Source organism: Acipenser ruthenus, chromosome 17 (assembly GCF_902713425.1).
Source record: "Acipenser ruthenus chromosome 17, fAciRut3.2 maternal haplotype, whole genome shotgun sequence".
Lineage (NCBI taxonomy): Eukaryota > Metazoa > Chordata > Actinopteri > Acipenseriformes > Acipenseridae > Acipenser > Acipenser ruthenus.
The window spans coordinates 11,897,212-11,920,820 of record NC_081205.1 but is presented as its reverse complement, the minus strand read 5'-3'; the positions used below and the strand labels follow the sequence as shown (position 1 = coordinate 11,920,820).

At 40.8% G+C, this 23,609-nt stretch overlaps 1 protein-coding gene and 7 non-coding genes across 8 annotated transcripts; 1 reads left to right on the top strand and 7 right to left on the bottom strand.

Moving 5' to 3' along the window:
• Nucleotides 1-445: 445 nt before the first annotated feature.
• Nucleotides 446-518, bottom strand: trnar-ucg (transfer RNA arginine (anticodon UCG)). The gene has a single exon. It is a non-coding gene; the product is annotated as a tRNA-Arg (tRNA).
• Nucleotides 519-1,227: 709 nt separating this feature from the next.
• Nucleotides 1,228-1,300, bottom strand: trnar-ccu (transfer RNA arginine (anticodon CCU)). Its single transcript has one exon. It is a non-coding gene; the product is annotated as a tRNA-Arg (tRNA).
• A 337-nt stretch (nucleotides 1,301-1,637) lies between these two features.
• On the bottom strand, nucleotides 1,638-1,709 carry trnaq-cug (transfer RNA glutamine (anticodon CUG)). Its single transcript has one exon. It is a non-coding gene; the product is annotated as a tRNA-Gln (tRNA).
• A 1,723-nt stretch (nucleotides 1,710-3,432) lies between these two features.
• Nucleotides 3,433-3,505, bottom strand: trnar-ucg (transfer RNA arginine (anticodon UCG)). The gene has a single exon. It is a non-coding gene; the product is annotated as a tRNA-Arg (tRNA).
• Nucleotides 3,506-4,213: 708 nt separating this feature from the next.
• On the bottom strand, nucleotides 4,214-4,286 carry trnar-ccu (transfer RNA arginine (anticodon CCU)). The gene has a single exon. It is a non-coding gene; the product is annotated as a tRNA-Arg (tRNA).
• Nucleotides 4,287-5,110: 824 nt separating this feature from the next.
• On the top strand, nucleotides 5,111-7,074 carry LOC131697891 (large ribosomal subunit protein mL62-like; the record flags this gene model as incomplete). The annotated part of the gene is made up of 4 exons (XM_058989635.1): nucleotides 5,111-5,162; nucleotides 5,341-5,423; nucleotides 6,421-6,590; nucleotides 6,924-7,074. Coding segments are annotated over 4 exons (390 nt in total), but the record flags the coding sequence as incomplete, so codon positions are not given.
• Nucleotides 7,075-8,214: 1,140 nt separating this feature from the next.
• On the bottom strand, nucleotides 8,215-8,287 carry trnar-ucg (transfer RNA arginine (anticodon UCG)). The gene has a single exon. It is a non-coding gene; the product is annotated as a tRNA-Arg (tRNA).
• Nucleotides 8,288-8,924: 637 nt separating this feature from the next.
• Nucleotides 8,925-8,997, bottom strand: trnar-ccu (transfer RNA arginine (anticodon CCU)). The gene has a single exon. It is a non-coding gene; the product is annotated as a tRNA-Arg (tRNA).
• Between the last annotated feature and the right edge of the window lie 14,612 nt (nucleotides 8,998-23,609).

The window sequence follows — 23,609 nt, the reverse complement described above, 5'->3', positions numbered from 1 at the left end:
AAAACCTCTCGATAAGAGGTACAAACTCAGCACATTTACTTTAAATGTAAATGTATCCAATTTTGCGAATGCAATCTGTATTTAAAGTGTGAACAACAGCTGTGACCACTTTGCGCAGTCAAAAGTGCTGCGACACGACGCGTCCCGTACAGCAAATAGTGAAGCTGCACAGCTTGTAGTTGATTCACCTGCGATAGAAGGAATCTACGTAAGGAATTGATCATTTGACATATACTGGACTATACATTAGGTACATTTCTAACGAGATCACACTGATGTAGAACATATTTCTATATTTAAGTTAAATTATTTTCCTTACCACACTAAAGGAAAAGAGCCTATATCACTTTTTAAAACGCAGAAACATGTACACTGACTTACATTGTATTATTTGATCTGAAATACAAGTTACACAATTAATGAATAAAATAAAAAATAAATAAAACGACCACGAAGGGACTCGAACCCTCAATCTTCTGATTCGAAGTCAGACGCCTTATCCATTAGGCCACGCGGTCTTTCACCAAAAGAGAGCGTTTACGTAAATACTTTCATCTATAATTAGCGTAGTTTGTACTACAGTATCAACGAAATATTTTTTCATAACAAAGCAAACAAGTACAGAACTACCACAGTCCCAAAGAGGTACGGAATTAAAAAAGCAGCCAGTAGCCCCGCCCATACCCTAAAGCTATGTGCTTACCCAATTGGCGCTGCCTCTTGTCTGTTATTTTCCTATTGCTGAGTGATGCCCCGCCCCTCGTACTCAGGGCACAAATGGAATTGACTGACGCTTCTGTGAAGTAATGGTTTTATAAACAATACATACCGGTATGTGATTGTTAATATGAAATATATATAAAAGCGGCTGAAATACAAACTGACAAAAAAAATCTAGCAGAGGATGGTTTCGATCCATCGACCTCTGGGTTATGGGCCCAGCACGCTTCTGCTGCGCCACTCTGCTTTTGCTCAGTTGTCAAATGTTTAATAAGATACTGTTAAATTAATTAATATAATGGACTACAATTTAATCATAGCGGTTAACGTTACTTTAGGGTGGTAAGGTTAAATTGCCTTTACCAGACAACATGTTTAAATGGTTACTGACGCTAACCATGTTGAAATATATGTTTATTTATTTTGATGAATAATAGCTGAAGAGAGGGGAAACGTCTGGAAAGTTTATTATAAAACAGTCGTGAGAAAAAAAAAACATACACGTTACACCCCAGATGGGACTCGAACCCACAATCCCTGGCTTAGGAGGCCAGTGCCTTATCCATTAGGCCACTGGGGCTCCTAAAGAAAATGCCGTTCTTGCTCATATTTGTGTGCCTGACTATCGCTAAATACAGAATGGAAGGTAACCCAAAAAAAAAATTATTAACGCTTTACCTTTTTACCTGTACTGTACTCTGCAAGCTTTTTATGGTCACCTTGGATTTTTCAGTACAGGTTGCAAAAGCAGACAAAAGCAAATAAAAGTATTTCTGAGGGTTTTATACTTTAGATTTTATGGCTAAAAGGTGCCATCCCACAACTTTGCAGTGCATTTCTCAGCATTTATTATGATAGAAACGTCAGTTCGACGAAACACTTTTTAATAACTTAAGAATAATAATGCACTGAAACGAAGGTCCCACCGAGATTTGAACTCGGATCGCTGGATTCAGAGTCCAGAGTGCTAACCATTACACCATGGAACCCATATTTACGCCTTGGCCACGTAACTGTAATAAATACATCATTTTATTATTATTCTCTTTTTTGTGTGTGTGTGTGTGTGTGTGTGTAAGAGTTTCTACTGCGATTGTTTTAATTAGCACTAATCTTGGACTACCTTACCCAGGGTAACATTACACAGTCCAAGATTGGTTTTAATCGGGCTGTGAAAGCAGCCGAATATGTTTACAATGACTTGGATCCGGGAATCCAGAGCTTTAAAAACTGTAATAAGTCCAGACTAGTTTGGAAAAGCTTGTCTTCGTTCAGACTGTATCACAATCCCCCATCCTTCACTGCTATGACATAATAGTGTTGCATTGAATTACTACTTTTTATAAAGCATGTTATTGTGAAGCATGTTTACTGACGTGCACCTTTTGTTTTTGTGTAGATCGCCTCACCATTACCTACTGTCGAAGCAGTGGCCCTGGAGGCCAGAATGTTAATAAAGGTATGGAAATGGAAGTCTTTGTTAAAATATTCACAAGCATGTTTAATGTACAGGGTGATCAGGAGCACTGTTGTGGGGAAGCATTCTCCACGGAGTTAACTAGACAGGCAACAACATCACAGGTTACAGAGAGTCAGCTACTGTTGTGTTATAGTACATTTTTCACATTTTGTTCTAGTAAACACACAAGCTGAAGTCCGGTTCCACATACAAACAGCTGATTGGATTCCTGAAGATGTGCGACAAAAGATTATTTCTCAGGTAACATCAATACTAAGATTACATATTCACTGGAGCTGACTGCTAATAACATTGAAGAAATGTGAAAGTTAACTAACAGCTGGTGTGTAAAGGGTAAATATTTTAACTTCTAACTGAAATGAAAGCTTAACAAAAAACACCTCTATGAATCTGTGCTATACGATGAAAACATGAATAAAATCAGACATTGGTCTAATTAGTTTGTTATAAGGCTATGATTTTGATGCAGTACTTTTTAGTTCGTTTTACTGGCAAGGTGCGGCAAAAAAACAAGAATTCACGGAAAGTTGTCCAAATGTAGGTTTAGCTACATCAACATACACAAGAGCTTTTAAATAGTACACCAGAACCAATAATATAAAGACTTGCTTTTGACTGCTGGCAAGTTTAAATGTTACTTTAGAGTACAAAACTTTACCGTCCAGACTTCAGACTCCGACATCATTTCTGGTCAGAGTCGAGGGTCTCAGTGCGACAAATGTTTGAAATTCTCCCTTTCGGGTTCCCTGTTGGTTGAGAGGACGGATGTACCAACGATGTCACTTTTAAAACCTCTCGATAAGAGGTACAAACTCAGCACATTTACTTTAAATGTAAATGTATCCAATTTTGCGAATGCAATCTGTATTTAAAGTGTGAACAACAGCTGTGACCACTTTGCGCAGTCAAAAGTGCTGCGACACGACGCGTCCCGTACAGCAAATAGTGAAGCTGCACAGCTTGTAGTTGATTCACCTGCGATAGAAGGAATCTACGTAAGGAATTGATCATTTGACATATACTGGACTATACATTAGGTACATTTCTAACGAGATCACACTGATGTAGAACATATTTCTATATTTAAGTTAAATTATTTTCCTTACCACACTAAAGGAAAAGAGCCTATATCACTTTTTAAAACGCAGAAACATGTACACTGACTTACATTGTATTATTTGATCTGAAATACAAGTTACACAATTAATGAATAAAATAAAAAAAAAATAAAACGACCACGAAGGGACTCGAACCCTCAATCTTCTGATTCGAAGTCAGACGCCTTATCCATTAGGCCACGCGGTCTTTCACCAAAAGAGAGCGTTTACGTAAATACTTTCATCTATAATTAGCGTAGTTTGTACTACAGTATCAACGAAATATTTTTTCATAACAAAGCAAACAAGTACAGAACTACCACAGTCCCAAAGAGGTACGGAATTAAAAAAGCAGCCAGTAGCCCCGCCCATACCCTAAAGCTATGTGCTTACCCAATTGGCGCTGCCTCTTGTCTGTTATTTTCCTATTGCTGAGTGATGCCCCGCCCCTCGTACTCAGGGCACAAATGGAATTGACTGACGCTTCTGTGAAGTAATGGTTTTATAAACAATACATACCGGTATGTGATTGTTAATATGAAATATATATAAAAGCGGCTGAAATACAAACTGACAAAAAAAATCTAGCAGAGGATGGTTTCGATCCATCGACCTCTGGGTTATGGGCCCAGCACGCTTCCGCTGCGCCACTCTGCTTTTGCTCATTTGTCAAATGTTTAATAAGATAATGTTAAATTAATTAATATAATGGACTACTATTTAATCATAGCGGTTAACGTTACTTTAGGGTGGTAAGGTTAAATTGCCTTTACCAGACACCGTGTTTAAATGGTTACTGACGCTAACCATGTTGAAATATATGTTTATTTATTTTGATGAATAATAGCTGAAGAGAGGGGAAACGTCTGGAAAGTTTTTTATAAAACAGTCGTGAGAAAAAAAAACATACACGTTACACCCCAGATGGGACTCGAACCCACAATCCCTGGCTTAGGAGGCCAGTGCCTTATCCATTAGGCCACTGGGGCTCCTAAAGAAAATGCCGTTCTTGCTCATATTTGTGTGCCTGACTATCGATAAATACAGAATGGAAGGTAAACCAAAAAAAAATTATTAACGCTTTACCTTTTTACCTGTACTGTACTCTGCAAGTTTTTACGGTCACCTTGGATTTTTCAGTACAGGTTGCAAAAGCAGACAAAAGCAAATAAAAGTATTTCTGAGGGTTTTATACTTTAGATTTTATGGCTAAAAGGTGCCATCCCACAACTTTGCAGTGAATTTCTCAGCATTTATTATGATAGAAACGTCAGTTCGACGAAACACTTTTTAATAAATTAAGAATAATAATGCACTAAAACGAAGGTCCCACCGAGATTTGAACTCGGATCGCTGGATTCAGAGTCCAGAGAGCTAACCATTAGACCATGGAACCCATATTCACGCCTTGGCCACGTAACTGTAATAAATACATCATTTTATTATTATTCTCTTTTTGTGTGTGTGTGTGTGTGTGTGTGTAAGCGTTTCTACTGCGATTGTTTTAATTAGCACTAATCTTGGACTACCTTTCCCAGGGTAACATTACACAGTCCAAGATTGGTTTTAATCGGGCTGTGAAAGCAACCGAATATGTTTACAATGACTTGGATCCGGGAATCCAGAGCTTTAAAAACTGTAATAAGTCCAGACTAGTTTGGAAAAGCTTGTCTTCGTTCAGACTGTATCACAATCCCCCATCCTTCACTGCTATGACATAATAGTGTTGCATTGAATTACTACTTTTTATAAAGCATGTTATTGTGAAGCATGTTTACTGACGTGCACCTTTTGTTTTTGTGTAGATCGCCTCACCATTACCTACTGTCGAAGCAGTGGCCCTGGGGGCCAGAATGTTAATAAAGGTATGGAAATGGAAGTCTTTGTTAAAATATTCACAAGCATGTTTAATGTACACGGTGATCAGGAGCACTGTTGTGGGGAAGCATTCTCCACAGAGTTAACTAGACAGGCAACAACATCACAGGTTATAGAGAGTCAGCTACTGTTGTGTTCTAGTACATTTTTCACATTTTGTTCTAGTAAACACACAAGCTGAAGTCCGGTTCCACATACAAACAGCTGATTGGATTCCTGAAGATGTGCGACAAAAGATTATTTCTCAGGTAACATCAATACTAAGATTACATATTCACTGGAGCTGACTGCTAATAACATTGAAGAAATGTGAAAGTTAACTAACAGCTGGCGTGTAAAGGGTAAATATTGTAACTTGTAACTGAAATGAAAGCTTAACAAGAAACACCTCTATGAATCTGTGCTATACGATGAAAATATGAATAAAATCAGACATTGGTCTAATTAGTTTGTTATAAGGCTATGATTTTGATGCAGTACTTTTTAGTTCATTTTACTGGCAAGGTGCGGCAAAAAAACAAGAATTCACGGAAAGTTGTCCAAATGTAGGTTTAGCTACATCAACATACACAAGAGCATTTAAATAGTACACCAGAACCAATAATATAAAGACTTGCTTTTGACTGCTGGCAAGTTTAAATGTTACTTTAGAGTGAACCAGGATTTCGAGTTTTCCACGATTCGGAAATAGAATGTTGTAAAAAGAGCCTCTAAGTTGGAAAACTTCTGTTCTACGATGCATTGTTGTTCTTTCTTTACAGAAAACAGCTCTCACAATTGTTTTTCTTTTAGCTGTCACCCATTTACATACTTGCTCGCTCAGTTATCTCATTCGCTGACCTACACAGATTAGTATTTTCAGTACATTTTTTAACGGAAATAAAGGAAGCGCCTCATCAAATGTGTTTCACATCTATTTTCAGGCGTCCAAGACTACATTCAAATTCACGATTTTCAGGATTTCCATGACCTCTGTGACAAAATCGTAGCCTTAGTTTTACTTACAAAAAAATACCACGAATTGCATACATCAGGGGATAGCAGCGTGACATAGTACACAGCTGCGTGACACTGGGACATTTACAAAATTGAGGAGGTGTGTATACTTTTTTTTTGTAAGTAAATAAATATCAGGGACTTTAATATGTTCTACTGTTTTGAGCACTACATGTAATAGGTCAGGCCTCAGAACTGGCTGTTAAAACCCTGTTAGTTATGTTTTTATTGATTTATTTTGCATCTCAGCATACAAACCGAATAAACAGAAGTGGGGAGCTGATCGTCACCTCGGAAGTGAGCCGGTACCAGATGCGCAATCTGTCTGACTGTTTGCAGAAGATCCGAGACATGATCGCTGCTGCCAGCGTGAAACACAGGCAGCCTTCCCAAGAAGACGTGGCTCTCCGACGCTACAGGTAATCTTCCTGTGACACCAGGATCTGATCAGGGCTGCCAAGAGCTCATTTAAAACTGGGAGCATTACCTTGTACCACGACACAGCAATGCACTAGCCCTCAATTATACTATTTCAGATGCTGATCCTTCCCGTAGCAAACAATCTAACCGCACTCTGCTCTAAGAGGGTTGTGATATTGGCGTCACTTCTTGGATTTTGGATGATAACAGATATTAGCTTCATGCTCATTTTCCCATATCCAGTTGTCTTCATGTTTACAAACTATTTGATCAGAGATGCCGTAACCTTACAATTTGCCTCCAGAGCAAATTAACATTGTTTCTCTTTTCAGGATGGACAAAATGAACCGAGAACGCCTGCAGCAAAAGAAAATGCACACTGCAGTGAAGCGAAGCCGACGCAAGGAGTTTGATTGAAGGTGATGCCAGGATATGAAGGCTGGCTGCATTGAAGCAATCTGTAAAGAATAAATGAATGACTTGTACAAAGTGTTGTTTGTTCCTCGTTTATTTTAATTTGTCGGCTGGTTTTGCTGGGTTGGGTAATTGGAAGTTATGAATAGTTTTCTAAATAGTTACTCGGATGTACCACATGTGTAAGAGTTGATCAGTTGAAAGAGGCATGATCAGTATGACTCTAAAATACTGGCTGGCACAGTGGACTGTAAATTAACATCTTAAACTACATCTGCACATTGCTGTGTGTTTACAATGGTTGTGGTGTTGGAAAGTTAGGTTACTTGTTTGCTGAGCAGTGTCAAAGTAGCCTCCTGACATGGTAATGGTAAACTGAGTGCGTGTTTCACATTTTTTTAATGCGTACAAAAGGCAGATAAGCAGCTTCTCTGGACCGCTGGTTTTTGTTCTCAAAGGGATTTATTTTAGCAAAGGGAAATTGGAAGTGTACACTAAACCTCAACCACGCCTTCACCAATACCTAAGATTACCATATAACTCCATGTGCAGCGGGACAGTTCAGGCTTTTCACCTCGCACCCACTGCAATCTGCTCCCTGTCTCGAGTATCTGTCGCAGCAGGACTACACTTACTAGAAAACGTTGGGATGTGAGGTCAAAAGCCTCAAGTTTAGACAATTTAACAACAAAAAAGCTGTCGTGCTTGCAATTATGACAGCGCAATAACTTTTAAAACAAGTAAGAACTTAATAGAAAAGAAAATGTCAATGTATGTTGAGATATGTTTATGTAGTTATTTTCTGTTAAATATTCCGTTTTATATATCTGGAATGTTCTCCCAAATACAAACTGCTGTTTGTTTAAAACATTCCCACAATTATGTCAATAAATCAATCAGTACACAAACTGGATGCATTTAAGGTGGCAAATAAATGGCTTCACAGATTTACACTAATTTTGAATTAATCTACGTAAGGAATTGATCATTTGACATATACTGGACTATACATTAGGTACATTTCTAACGGGATCACACTGATGTAGAACATATTTCTATATTTAAGTTAAATTATTTTCCTTACCACACTAAAGGAAAAGAGCCTATATCACTTTTTAAAACGCAGAAACATGTACACTGATTTACATTGCATTATTTGATCTGAACTACAAGTTACACAATTAATAAATAAAATCTAAAATAAAAAAACGACCACGAAGGGACTCGAACCCTCAATCTTCTGATTCGAAGTCAGACGCCTTATCCATTAGGCCACGCGGTCTATTTTTTCATAATATAGCAAACAAGTACAGCACTACCACAGTCCTAAAGAGGTACGGAATTAAAAAAGCAGCCAGTAGCCCCGCCCATACCCTAAAGCTATGTGCTTACCCAATTGGCGCTGCCTCTTGTCTGTTATTTTCCTATTGCTGAGTGATGCCCCGCCCCTCGTACTCAGGTCACAAATGGAATTGACTGACGCTTCTGTGAAGTAATGGTTTTATAAACAATACATACCGGTATGTGATTGTTAATATGAAATATATATAAAAGCGGCTGAAATATAAACTGACAAAAAAATCTAGCAGAGGATGGTTTCGATCCATCGACCTCTGGGTTATGGGCCCAGCACGCTTCCGCTGCGCCACTCTGCTTTTGCGCATGAATTAAATGTTTAATAAGATACTGTTAAATTAATTAATATAATGGACTATTTGTTACTATTTAATCATTGCGGTTAACGTTACTTTAGGGTGGTAAAGTTAAATTACCTTTACCAGACACCGTGTTTAAATGGTTACTGACGCTAACCATGTTGAAATATATGTTTATTCATTTTTATGAATAATAGCTGAAGAGAGGGGAAACGTCTGGAAAGTTTATTATAAAACAGTCATGAGAAAAAAACATACACGTTACACCCCAGATGGGACTCGAACCCACAATCCCTGGCTTAGGAGGCCAGTGCCTTATCCATTAGGCCACTGGGGCTCCTAAAGAAAATGCCGTTCTTGCTCATATTAGTGTGCCTGACTATCGCTAAATACAGAATGAAAGGTAACCCCCCCAAAAAAATTATTAACGCTTTACCTTTTTACCTGTACTGTACTCTGCAAGCTTTTTACGGTCACCTCGGATTTTTCAGTACAGGTTGCGAAAGCAGACAAAAGCAAATAAAAGTATTTCTGAGGGTTTTATACTTTAGGTTTTATGGCTAAAAGGTGCCATCCCACAACTTTGCAGTGAATTTCTCAGCATTTATTATGATAGAAACGTCAGTTCGATGAAACACTTTTTAATAACTTAAAAATAATAACACTATGTAACACAATTTTTGTTCCTGGGTAGTAAGTGTTATTTCCTAATTGCTTATCCCTCAAAAGTATATAAAATTGCTATTATTCTCCACAAACTTTGCTTTTGTGACCAGGACAGTGATATTTTGAAATGTACCTATTTCCAATGAGAAAACGGGCGAATTTGTGTCTTTTCGTTCACATAAAGTCAGAAAAAAACAACATATGAATCCAAATTAACATGTATTTATACTAAAGTAATACAAAAATGACTACAAAAGATTTAGAAGCGAGTAGTTTTTCGAGATTTACGATTATACTGTAAATCACTTTCACGAATCAGCCCCCAAATGTTGTCTCCCATCATGTTCTCGTAATATTGTCCTTGGTAGTGGCGTTCAAAGTCCAGTATATCCTGGTGGAAGCGCTCGCCTTGCTCCTCCGAGTACACTCCCATGTTCTCCTTGAATTTATCAAGATGAGCATCAAGGATATGGACTTTGAGGGACATCCTACAGCCCATTGTGCCGTAGTTCTTCACCAGAGTCTCAACCAGCTCCACATAGTTTTCGGCCTTGTGATTGCCCAGGAAGCCCCGAACCACTGCGACAAAGCTGTTCCAAGCCGCTTTCTCCTTACTAGTGAGCTTCTTGGGGAATTCATTGCACTCCAGGATCTTCTTTATCTGTGGTCCGACGAAGACACTGGCTTTGACCTTTGCCTCAGACAGCTTAGGGAAGAAGTCTTGAAGGTACTTGAAGGCTGCTGACTCCTTATCTAGAGCTCTGACAAATTGTTTCATAAGGCCCAATTTGATGTGCATTGGTGGCATCAGCACCTTCCGGGGGTCCGCCAGTGGCTCCCACTTGACATTGTTCCTCGCCACAGAGAACTCGGTCCGCTGTGGCCAGTCCCGCCTGTGGTAGTGCGCCTTGGTGTCCCTGCTGTCCCAAAGGCAAAGATAGCAGGGAAACTTGGTAAAACCGCCTTGGAGACCCATCAGGAATGCCACCATTTTGAAGTCTCCTATGACCTTGATGCCATCTCAGAAAAATGCAGATATGTATCCACTTAGGCAGCTGGAACTAAACTGAACTGGTGGGCTTAAGGCCCCTGTAAGTTCTAGAAAGTTCTAGAAGTTACTCCAAATTTACTCAGCACTGAATCTATCTGGAATGTTCTGGAAAATAGGTAAATTTCAAAATATCACTATCCTGGTCAGAAAAACAAAGTTTGTGGGGAATAATAGCCATTTTCTATACTTTTGAGGCATAAGCAATTTGGAAATAACATTTACTACCCAGGAACCAAAAAAAAAAAAAAATTGTTACACGGTGTAATGCTAAAACGAAGGTCCCACCGAGATTTGAATTCGGATCGCTGAATTCAAACTCCAGAGCACTAACCGTTACACCATGGAACCCATATTTATGCATTGGCCACTTAACTGTAATAAATACATCATTTTATTATTATTCTATTTTTTTGTAAGCGTTTCTACTGCGATTGTTTTAATTAGCACTAATCTTGGACTACCTTACCCAGGGTAACATTACACAGTCCAAGATTGGTTTTAATCGGGCTGTGAAAGCAGCCGAATATGTTTACAATGACTTGGATCCGGGAATCCAGAGCTTTAAAAACTGTAATAAGTCCAGACTAGTTTGGAAAAGCTTGTCTTCGTTCAGACGGTATCACAATCCCCCATCCTTCACTGCTATGACATAATAGTGATGCATTGAATTGCTGCTTTTTATAAAGCATGTTATTGTGAAGCATGTTTACTGACGTGCACCTTTTGTTTTTGTGTAGATCGCCTCACCATTACCTACTGTCGAAGCAGTGGCCCTGGAGGCCAGAATGTTAATAAAGGTATGGAAATGGAAGTCTTTGTTCAAATATTCACAAGCATGTTTCAGTAGTTCGGGACAAACACCAATCACAAAATGTTTTAGTACAAATATTTATTGTAGAGAATGCGGAGTATGCGATTTAACAGAAGTATGCTGTATATACACATTAATTTGGCATCAAACCTAACTTGGTTTGAGGGTTCGCTGCCTGACCAACTGGACGAGGCTGAGACCCCCATTTGATAAAACATAAAAACTGTTATTAGGAAAGGTGGAGATGGGGAGGTGGTGGGTTACGATGAAATAAAAACGCAACTGAGAGATAAGTGAAGAGGGTATTTATAGTGCTAACAATTTAAATTAGCTAATGTGTAAATTGAATGATTCAATTTGGTGATGCGGAGATTGGTGTCTGACCCTCCTCCCGAACTTTAATTATAAATTTTATTTCAGTAGTTCGGGACAAACACCAATCACAAAATGTTTTAGTACAAATATTTATTGTAGAGAATGCGGAGTATGCGATTTAACAGAAAGTATGCTGTATATACACATTCATTTGGCATCAAACCTAACTTGGTTTGAGGGTTCGCTGCCTGGCCAACTGGACGAGGCTGAGACCCCCAAAAAGAACAAGCCGGTCTCAATGCCACAGTTAGAATTGAATATAGCCCACTTGAAGGTTTAGCCAACCTTTAACAAATGATCATCAGCACGCAGGAGAGGAAAACAAAACCCATTTTTGGGAAATAAACCTCTGGGAATCCATGGCTGATTCGATTGCCCTTCCTCCAGGCAGGTTACTAACACTTAAGAGCACATTTCTGTAAAAGCATTTTTAGGCTCCATAATATTTGTTATAATATAAACTTGGTAAGCACTGGAGGATCAACGACCTAACCGTTTGATAACAGAGTCTGGAACTCAGTGGGAAAAAGCTGCTACGATTCTGAAGGAAGGACCGGAAAACTGCTCAGCTGCGAATCCGGACCTGGAAATAAATCAGGTGAAAGAAGAACAAATGTTGGGTGACGATTGTTCAGTTTTCGTTAATAAACAGCGGGCCTGAGGGTGATGCGCCCTGAGAAAGATGGAGATGGACAAGAGAGAAAGGGGTCATATGGGCCAACATGGGAGTTTAATTTATAAACAAAATTGAAAAGCTTTCTCTAATCTTCCTGGTCCGTTTTACTTCTTTTGAGCAGGAAGGAAAGGGTATCAGATGAGGGATTGCTAGGTCAGAGATTAAGGGGTGAATCTGGGGGTTGAATTTGAGAGCGATGTAGACTCCCAGCACCTATGGGAACCCAAGAAGGCTAAGAGAAAGAGCTGTAAGGTTTTATCTAAAACAGGCAGGAGTAGCTGGAGCAGATGAGAGGCACCAAGAGAGTACGTTGATGGCAATAGGTAGGCAAGCAGGAGGAGAAAGAGATTCTGATAGTTGAAGCCCTTTCAGGATTAGTGAAATTTGTGAGTTGCAGAGTGTAGAGCTGGGACAGTGAAATTGAGTTGAGTTTGTAGAAAAACTTTATGCTGGAAATTCAAATCTTATAGCTCTGTTCTTAAGGGACATAAAACAGGATGACACTACGGGCACTGAAAATGATGGAAAGGAATGTTGAATGCAAAGTGAAATTTTAAAGCAATTCCAGGATGACCGGTACATTTGCAGTGAGCGGGGAGTGATGCTGAGAAGAGTTGTTTCTTGAGCCTGCAGAAATCAGGGAATGCAGCAGGTGGCTCACATGAATGTCAGGTCTGAAAAATGAGGAATCTGAGTTTGCAGGAGGTCGTCTTCGGAAGCCAATGCTCTGAATCTCTGCGTTTGGAAACAAGAAAGAGAATCAATTATATTCAGGTGGCCGAGAATGTGTTGAGCTCTGAAAATGAACTGATGAGTAACAGATAAACAGGTAATCCTTCTGAATATTCTCATTATATGGTGGGAGAATGAACGATCTTGTTAAAGATTTAGACTGAAGGTGAATTGTGAGTGGAGAAGAATGGATTTTGAGCCCAGGAAGACCCCCAAAAGGAGTGCGGCTACAGCAAATGGACACACTTTGCGCAATGACGAGGAGTGATCGGTTATAGGAATAATGCTGAATTCGTTGGGCCATGGAGCAGAAAACCAATTTTCCCTTGTAGTATCCTCCAAAGCCAAGAGAGGGAGCTGCATCTTTGAACGGCTGAATGTCTTTGTGCAGCAGGAGACAGTTGTCGTAAAAGAAAGTACTGCCATTCCTTTCTTTTAGTAGGAGCACCCACAGGCGGAGTTCCTTGCGAAAAAAAAAAAAAAAAAACCAAACCATAAGTATGACATCATTGAGGGAATCGACAGAAAGGATCAAATAGAGAGAAGGTAGGAGATAAAAGCTCTGCCTCGAGGATTTATCCTCATTGCGTACAAATTGCAAAGCATATGACATGGTTTATTTAAAATTTCCAGAAAGCTTTTGACAAAGTCCCACATAAAAGATTAATTTCTCAAACTGAATGCAGTAGGGATTCAATGAAATGCATGCACGTGGATTAGGGAGTAGTTAACATGTAGAAAACAGAAGGCCTTCAGAGTATGCAGTATTGCGGCCCTGACTGATATTCAAAGAAATGGGAATGGTTTTGAAAGTGTTTGAATAAACTGCCGGTAAGCTGAAAGAAGAAAAGCATCTCACAGAGAAGAGACCACTATGGGGTCGTGCTGGACACCCATGGCGGCCGGGGAGGTCACTGCAGGGGCCTGCTGAATGCCTGCAGTGAGGGGAGGGTAACCTAAAAGGTTACATTTGGAAGACCGCGGAGGTAAGGAATAGAAGGGGGCAGTGGGGCCCTGTTGAAGCTCGCAGCTGGTAGAAAACCGTTTGACAGAGAAGGGAGCACTATGGGGGCCTGCTGGACGCCCATAGTGGCCAGCGAGGTCACTGCAGGGGCCTGCAGTGATGGGGGGTGGGGAATGCGGGAGCAGCCGCACCCAACTGTAATTACTGATTAGAGGAGACATCAAAAATAGAGCAATGTAACCAGTGGTGTATTACAGGGATCAGTATTAGGTCCTCTGCTATTCCTAATCTACATAATGATTTAGATTATGGCATAGTAAGCAGACTTGTTAAATTTGCACACAACACAAAAATAGGTGGAGTGGCAAACACTGTTGCAGCAGCGAAGGTCATTCAAAATGATCTAGACAGCATTCAGAACTGAGCAAGCACATGGCAAATGACATTTAATAGAGAAGTGTAAAGTACTGCACACAGGCAAGAAAAATGTGCATTATAAATATCATATGGAAGATACTGAAATTGAAGGAATCTTTGAAAATGACCTAGGAGTTTATGTTGACTCAGATATGCCTTCATCTAGACAATGTGGGGAAGCTGTAAAAAGGCCAACAAGATGCTCGGATATATTGTGAAAAGTTTTGAATTTAAAATCAAGGGAAGTAATGTTAAAAATGTACAATGCATTAGTAAGACCTCACCTAGAATACTGTGTTCAGTTCTGGACACTTCATTAAAATAAAAAGGATATTGCTGCTCCAGAAAGAGTGCAAAGAACAGCGACCAGAACTGTCCCGGATTTAAAACACATGTCGTATGCAGACAGGCCAAAAGAAAAGAAGCTATTCAGACTTGAACAAAGACTACGCGGTGATCTGATTCAAGCTTTCAAAATCCTAAAAGGTATTGACAACGTCAACCCAGGAGACTTTTTGAACCAGGACCAGGGGTCACGAATGGAAATTAGACAAAGGGGCATTCAGAACAGAAAATAGGAGGCACTTTTTTACATAGAAAATTGTGAGGGTCTGGAACCAACTTAGTAATGTTGAAGCCGACACCCTGGGATCCTTCTTGATGATACTCTGAGATCAATAAGCTACTAACAACCAAACGAGCAAGATGGGCTGTATGGCATCCTCTTGTTTGCAAATCCTCCCATGCTCCCATGTAGTTTAAATGGCCTAGGAGGGACAGAAGATTGCGTTTAGTAGGGGGGGGGGGACCGGACAGAAAAGTGGAAATATAAAAAATACAATCCCCTGAGGACAGGCTCAATGGGCATAATTTTAAATGTGTTTGATATATTGGCTTTAGCCAGTCATGCGTTTTTCCCAGCAATTTTGATTAAGAATATGGCGTGGTCGATTTGCATATTGCAGGGAGCAATCTTCGTGAGGGACTGTTGATGCAGGGTGTGGTGGAGTTACGGTGAGCGGAAATGAAGGAAGTTACAGGCAGAATAGCACAGGTTCCTTCAATGAAGTTATTACAAATCTGGCAAAACAATCTCTGGATACAAATGCTCAAAACTGCCGATGAGCAGTGAGGGAAGGGAACCAGAAAGGTTAGGGAACCTGCAGTGAGGGAAGTGAACCAGAAAGGTTATAGTTAGAGGTGAAGGGAGCACTATGGGGGCCTGCTGGATGCCCATAGTGGCCAAAGAGGTCATTGCAGGGGCCTGCTGGACGCCTGCAGTGAGGGAGGGGAACCAGAAAGGTTATAGTTAGAGGTGAAGGGAGCACTATGGGGGCCTGATGGACGCCCATAGTGGCCAAAGAGATCACTGCAGGGGCCTGCTGGACGCCTGCAGTGATGAGGGGGTGTAACCAGAAAGGTTACAGATGCATATTATACAACAGTGGCGGGTGTCGAAACCCCCAGGATAGATCGCGGGAGCAGCCGCTCCTAACTGTAAAAACAATCTCTAGAAACAAATGCTCAAAACTGCTGAAGCGCAGAAAGAAAAGCATTTCACAGAGAAAGGATCACTATGAGGGCCTGCTGGACGCCCATAGTGGCCAAAGAGGTCACTGCAGGGGCCTGCTGGACGCCTGCAGTGAGGGGAGGTAACCTGAAAGGTTATAGTTGGAGCCAGAATGCTCAGGAACTGCTAAATGAGCCTTTGATTGACAGGTGCGATGGTCCTGCTTTCGGATTTTTCCGGTAGTAGAAGCGCTTCGTGGAGATGCAGTCGGTGCGGGCGAGGTGTTTCAAGTCCGCTTATAATACGCGGAAATTGGGCTAGCTTCTTGAGTCGCGGGTTGGAATTTGTAAAAACACCCATACTGACATGGGTTGGGCTTGTTTTGTCGTTACACTTGGCAACACTGGGTAAAGCAACGATCAGTGCTGACGTCATAGCGCCTGCGACGGGAAGGATGAAATAAAGTAAACAAATTCTCCTTACGTGCTGTAGATTTGAATGGGATGTTGTTGCTACGAAGATAAAGCTGGATCCGGGAGATCGTCCAGTCTCTGATTTCAGGAGTTGCGGAGGAACAGTGGTCAGGCGGGAGCCACAGCAGACAGGAGAAGCTGACATCTGGGCAGAGAAGTTTCGAGTGGTAATACCGCCGACCAAAGTTGTGGTGGAGTTGGCCCGGGAAGGGCTGGTTGAACTGGTTGCGTGGATCTCGGCTCCGGGGAAACAGCAAACAGATCGTCATCCGTCGAAACGGAATAATCCAGAATGCAGACCATGATGCGTGCATGTACGATGAAATCAAAACGCAACTGAGAGATAAGTGAAGAGGGTATTTATAGTGCTAACAATTTAAATTAGCTAATGTGTAAATTGAATGATTCAATTTGGTGATGCGGAGATTGGTGTCTGACCCTCCTCCCGAACTTTAATTATAAATTTCATTTAATGTACAGGGTGATCAGGAGCACTGTTGTGGGGAAGTATTCTCCACAGAGTTAACTAGACAGGCAACAACATCACAGGTTATAGAGAGTCAGCTACTTTTGTGTTATAGTACATTTTTCACATTTTGTTCTAGTAAACACACAAGCTGAAGTCCGGTTCCACATACAAACAGCTGATTGGATTCCTGAAGATGTGCGACAAAAGATTATTTCTCAGGTAACATCAATACTAAGATTACATATTCACTTGAGCTGACTGCTAATAACATTGAAGAAATGTGAAAGTTAACTAACAGCTGGTGTGTAAAGGGTAAATATTTTAACTTGTAACTGAAATGAAAGCTTAACAAAAAACACCTCTATGAATCTGTGCTATACGATGAAAACATGAATAAAGTCAGACATTGGTCTAATTAGTTTGTTATAAGGCTATGATTTTGATGCAGTACTTTTTAGTTCGTTTTACTGGCAAGGTGCAGCAAAAAAACAAGAATTCACGGAAAGTTGTCCAAATGTAGGTTTAGCTACATCAACATACACAAGAGCTTTTAAATAGTACACCAGAACCAATAATATAAAGACTTGCTTTTGACTGCTGGCAAGTTTAAATGTTACTTTAGAGTGAACCAGGATTTCAAGTTTTCCACGATTCGGAAATAGAATGTTGTAAAAAGAGCCTCTAAGTTGGAAAACTTCTGTTCTCCGATGCATTGTTGTTCTTTCTTTACAGAAAACAGCTCTCACAATTGTTTTTCTTTTAGCTGTCACCCATTTACATACTTGCTCGCTCAGTTATCTCATTCGCTGACCTACACAGCTACACATAAATGCTGCGTGAATACACAACCAAACAATTTACAGACACTCGCAGATTAGTATTTTCAGTGCATTTTTTAAAGGAAATAAAGGAAGCGCCTCATCAAATGTGTTTCACATCCATTTTCAGGCGTCCAAGACTACATTCAAATTCACGATTTTCAGGATTTCCATGACCTCTGTGACAAAATCGTAGCCTTAGTTTTACTTACAAAAAAATACCATGAATTGCATACATCAGGGGATAGCAGCGTGACATAGTACACAGCTGCGTGACACTGGGACATTTACAAAATTGAGGAGGTGTGTATACTTTTTTTTTTTAAGTAAATAAATATCAGGGACTTTAATATGTTCTACTGTTTTGAGCACTACATGTAATAGGTCAGGCCTCAGAACTGGCTGTTAAAACCCTGTTAGTTATGTTTTTATTTATTTATTTTGCATCTCAGCATACAAACCGAATAAACAGAAGTGGGGAGCTGATCGTCACCTCGGAAGTGAGCCGGTACCAGATGCGCAATCTGTCTGACTGTTTGCAGAAGATCCGAGACATGATCGCTGCTGCCAGCGTGAAACACAGGCAGCCTTCCCAAGAAGACGTGGCTCTCCGACGCTACAGGTAATCTTCCTGTGACACCAGGATCTGATCAGGGCTGCCAAGAGCTCATTTAAAACTGGGAGCATTACCTTGTACCACGACACAGCAATGCACTAGCCCTCAATTATACTATTTCAGATGCTGATCCTTCCCGTAGCAAACAATCTAACCGCAATCTGCTCTAAGAGGGTTGTGATATTGGCGTCACTTCTTGGATTTTGGATGATAACAGATATTAGCTTCATGCTCATTTTCCCATATCCAGTTGTCTTCATGTTTACAAACTATTTGATCAGAGATGCCGTAACCTTACAATTTGCCTCCAGAGCAAATTAACATTGTTTCTCTTTTCAGGATAGACAAAATGAACCGAGAACGCCTGCAGCAAAAGAAAATGCACACTGCAGTGAAGCGAAGCCGACGCGAGGAGTTTGATTGAAGGTGATGCCAGGATATGAAGGCTGGCTGCATTGAAGCAATCTGTAAAGAATAAATGAATGACTTGTACAAAGTGTTGTTTGTTCCTCGTTTATTTTAATTTGTCGGCTGGTTTTGCTGGGTTGGGTAATTGGAAGTTATGAATAGTTTTCTAAATAGTTACTCGGATGTACCACATGTGTAAGAGTTGATCAGTTGAAAGAGGCATGATCAGTATGACTCTAAAATACTGGCTGGCACAGTGGACTGTAAATTAACATCTTAAAATACATCTGCACATTGCTGTGTGTTTACAATGGTTGTGGTGTTGGAAAGTTAGGTTACTTGTTTGCTGAGCAGTGTCAAAGTAGCCTCCTGACATGGTAATGGTAAACTGAGTGCGTGTTTCACATTTTTTTAATGCGTACAAAAGGCAGATAAGCAGCTTCTCTGGACCGCTGGTTTTCGTTCTCAAAGGGATTTATTTTAGCAAAGGGAAATTGGAAGTGTACATTAAAGCTCAACCACGCCTTCACCAATACCCAAGATTACCATATAACTCCATGTGAAACTCAAAATGGAGCGAGGTAACCAGTGGTGTACCACAGGGATCAGTATTAAGTCCTCTGCTATTCCTGATCTACATTAATGATTTAGATTCTGGTATAGTAAGCAAACAAAAAGTTAAATTTGCAGACGACACAAAAATAGGAGGAGTGGCAAACACTGTTGAAGCAGCAAAGGTCATTCAAAATGATCTAGACAGCATTCAGAATTGGGCAGACACATGGCAAATGAAATTTAATAGAGAAAAGTGTAAAGTATTGCATGCGGGCAATAAAAATGTGCATTATAAATATCATATGGGAGATAGTGAAATTGAAGAAGGGAACTATGAAAAAGACCTAGGAGTTTATGTTGACTCAGAAATGTCTTCATCTAGACAATGTGGGGAAGCTATAAAAAAGGCTAACAAGATGCTCGGATATATTGTGAGAAGTGTTGAATTTAAATCAAGGGAAGTAATGTTAAAACTCTGCAATGCATTAGTAAGACCTCACCTAGAATATTGTGTTCAGTTCTGGTCACCTCGTTACAAAAATGATATTGCTGCTCTAGAAAGAGTGCAAAGAAGAGCAACCAAAATTATCCCGGGTTTAAAAGGCATGTCGTATGCAGACAGGCTAAAAGAATTGAATCTATACAGTCTTGAACAAAGAAGACTACGCGGCGATCTGATTCAAACATTCAAAATCCTAAAAGGTATAGACAATGTCAACCCAGGGGACTTATTTGACCTGAAAAAAGAAACAAGGACCAGGGCTCACAAATGGAGATGAGATAAAGGGGCATTCAGAACAGAAAATAGGACGCGCATTTTTTACACAGAGAATTGTGAGGGTGTGGCACAAACTCCCCTGTAATGTTGTTGAAGCTGACACCCTGGGATGCTTCAAGAAGCTGCTTGATGAGATTCTGGGATCATTAAGCTACTAACAACCAAACGAGCAAGATGGGCTGAATGGCCTCCTCTCGTTTGTAAACTTTCTTATGTTCTTATGTTCTTATAGAAACGTCAGCTCGATGAAACACTTTTTAATATCTTAAGAATAATAATGCTAAAATGATTGTCCTACGGGGATTTGAACTCAGATCACAGGATTGAAAGTCATGAGTGATAACCATTACACCATGGAAACCATATTTATGTGTCGGCCACTTAACTGTAATAAATACATCATTTTATTATTATTCTATTTTTTGTAAGCGTTTCTACTGCTGCTGTTTTAATTTGATACGTTTAGGTTATATTTTAGACAATTTGGTGGATTCTTGATCTCCTTAGTTCGATCTAGGCAGCGGTGAAGAACTTCAGATATTTTCCACAAGGGGGCGATACACCATGGCAGCGGCTAACCACAGTAGTATTGGTGTGAACCAAGCAGAAACTTAATATTTTTAAAAGCGTGAATATGAATTTACAGAAAAGAACTTTTCCAAAATATATAAATGAAAAAAGATAAATTGGTTGGCCAAGAAATAAACTATGGTATGCATTCTCTAGATTGTGGAACATTCATAGAAATAAACTTCCTGCTGATTTCCAAATTTCCTGAAGGAATCAGAGCCAGACAGAAGCACCTGCCATCAACCAAGTGCCTGAATCAGCTCCCTGCACACTGTATTACATTCCTCCATTTCCCAGCCTGGGTCAGCTCTCTGCACACTGTACTGCATTCCTCCATATCCCTGCCTGAGTCAACTCTGTGCACACTGTACTGCATTCCTCCATATCCCTGTCTGAATCAGATCTCTGCACACTGTACTGCATTCCTCCATATCCCTGCCTGAATCAGCTCACTGCACACTGTACTGCATTTCTCCATATGCCTGCCTGAGTCAGCACTGCACACTGTACTGCATTCCTCAATATCCCTGCCTGAATCAGCTCTGCACACTGTACTGCATTCCTCCATATCCCTACCTGAATCAGCTCTTCACATTTTACTGCATTCCTCCATATCCCTCCCCGAATCAGCTATGCACATTGTAGTGCATTCCTCTATATCCCTGAATGAATCAGCTCTGCACACTGTACTGCATTCCTTCATATCCCTGCCTGAATCAGATCTTTGCACACTGTACTGCATTCCTCCATATCCCTGTCTGAATCCGCTCTCTGCACACTGTACTGCATTCCTCCATATCCCTGTCTGAATCAGATCTCTGCACACGGTACTGCATTCCTCCATATCCCTGTATGAATCAGCTCTCTGCACACTGTACTGGATTCCTCCATATCCCTGCTTGAATCAGCTCTCTGCACACTGTACTGCATTTCTCCATATCCCTGCCTGAATCCGCTCTCTGCTCACTGTACTGCCTTCCTCCATATCCCTGCATGAATCAGCTCTCTGTACACGGTAATGCATTCCTTCATATCCCTGCCTGAATCAGCTCTCTGCACACTGTACTGCATTCCTCCATATCCCTGCCTGAATCCGCTCTCTACTCACTGTACTGCCTTCCTCCATATCCCTGCATGAATCAGCTCTCTGTACACGGTAATGCATTCCTTCATATCCCTGTCTGAATCAGCTCTCTGCACACGGTACTGCATTCCTCCATATCCCTGTCTGAATCAGCTCTCTGCACACTGTACTGCATTCCACCATATTGCTTCCTAAAACAGCTCTGCACACTGTACTGCATTCCTCCATGTCCCTACCTGAATCAGCTCTCTGCACATTGTACTGCATTCCTCCATATCGCTGCCTGAATCAGCTCTGCACTGTACTGTATTCCTCTATTTTCCTGCCTGAATCAGGTCTGCACACTTACTACATTCCTCCATATCCCTCCCAGAATCAGCTCTGCACATTGTACTGCATTCCTCCATATCCCTGTATGAATCAGCTCTCTGCACACTGCACTGCATTCCTCTATATCCCTGCCTGAGTCAGCCCTGTGCACACTATACTGCATTCCTCCATATCCCTACCTGAATCAGCTCTGCACACTGTACTGCATTCCTCCATATCCCTGCCTGAATCAGCTCTGCACACTGTACTGCATTCTATATCCCTGCCTGAATCAGCTCTGCACACTGTACTGCATTCCTCCATATCCCTGCCTGAATCAGCTACCTGCACACTGTACTGCATTCCTCCATATCCCTGCCTGAATCAGCTCTGCACACTGTACTGCATTCCTCCATATCCCTGCCTGAATCAGCTCTGCACACTGTACTGCATTCCTCCATATCCCTGCCTGAATCAGCTCTGCACACTGTACTGCATTCCTCCATATCCCTGCCTGAATCAGCTCTCTGCACACGGTACTGCATTCCTCAATGTCCCTGCCTGAATCAGCTCTCTGCACACTGTACTGCATTCCTCCATATTGCTTCCTAAATCAGCTCTGCACACTGTACTGCATTCCTCCATATTCCTGCCTGAATCAGATCTCTGCACACTGTACTGCATTCCTTCATATCCCTGCCTGAATCAGCTCTCTGCACACTGTACTGCATTCCTCCATATCCCTGCCTGAATCAGATCTCTGCACACTGTACTGCATTCCTTCATATCCCTGCCTGAATCAGCTCAGTGCACACTTTACTGCAATCCTCAATGTCCCTGCCTGAATCAGCTCTCTGCACACTGTACTGCATTCCTCCATATCACTGTCTGAATCAGCTCTCTGCACACTGTACTGGATTCCTCCATATCCCTGCCTGCATCAGCTCTCTGCACACTGTACTGCATTCCTCCATATCCCTGCAAAGGGTAAATATTTTAACTTCTAACTGAAATGAAAGCTTAACAAAAAACACCTCTATGAATCTGTGCTATACGATGAAAACATGAATAAAATCAGACATTGGTCTAATTAGTTTGTTATAAGGCTATGATTTTGATGCAGTACTTTTTAGTTCATTTTACTGGCAAGGTGCGGCAAAAAAAACAAGAATTCACGGAAAGTTGTCCAAATGTAGGTTTAGCTACATCAACATACACAAGAGCTTTTAAATAGTACACCAGAACCAATAATATAAAGACTTGCTTTTGACTGCTGGCAAGTTTAAATGTTACTTTAGAGTACAAAACTTTACCGTACAGACTTCAGACTCCGACATCATTTCTGGTAAGAGTCGAGGGTCTCAGTGTGACAAATGTTTGAAATTCTCCCTTTCGGGTTCCCTGTTGGTTGAGAGGACGGATGTACCAACGATGTCGCTTTTAAAACCTCTTGATAAGAGGTACAAACAGCACATTTACTTTAAATGTAAATGTATCCAATTTTGCGAATGCAATCTGTATTTTAAGTGTGAACAACAGCTGTGACCACTTTGCGCAGTCCAAAGTGCTGCGACACGACGCGTCCCGTACAGCAAATAGTGAAGCTGCACAGCTTGTAGTTGATTCATCTGCGATAGAAAGAATCTACGTAAGGAATTGATCATTTG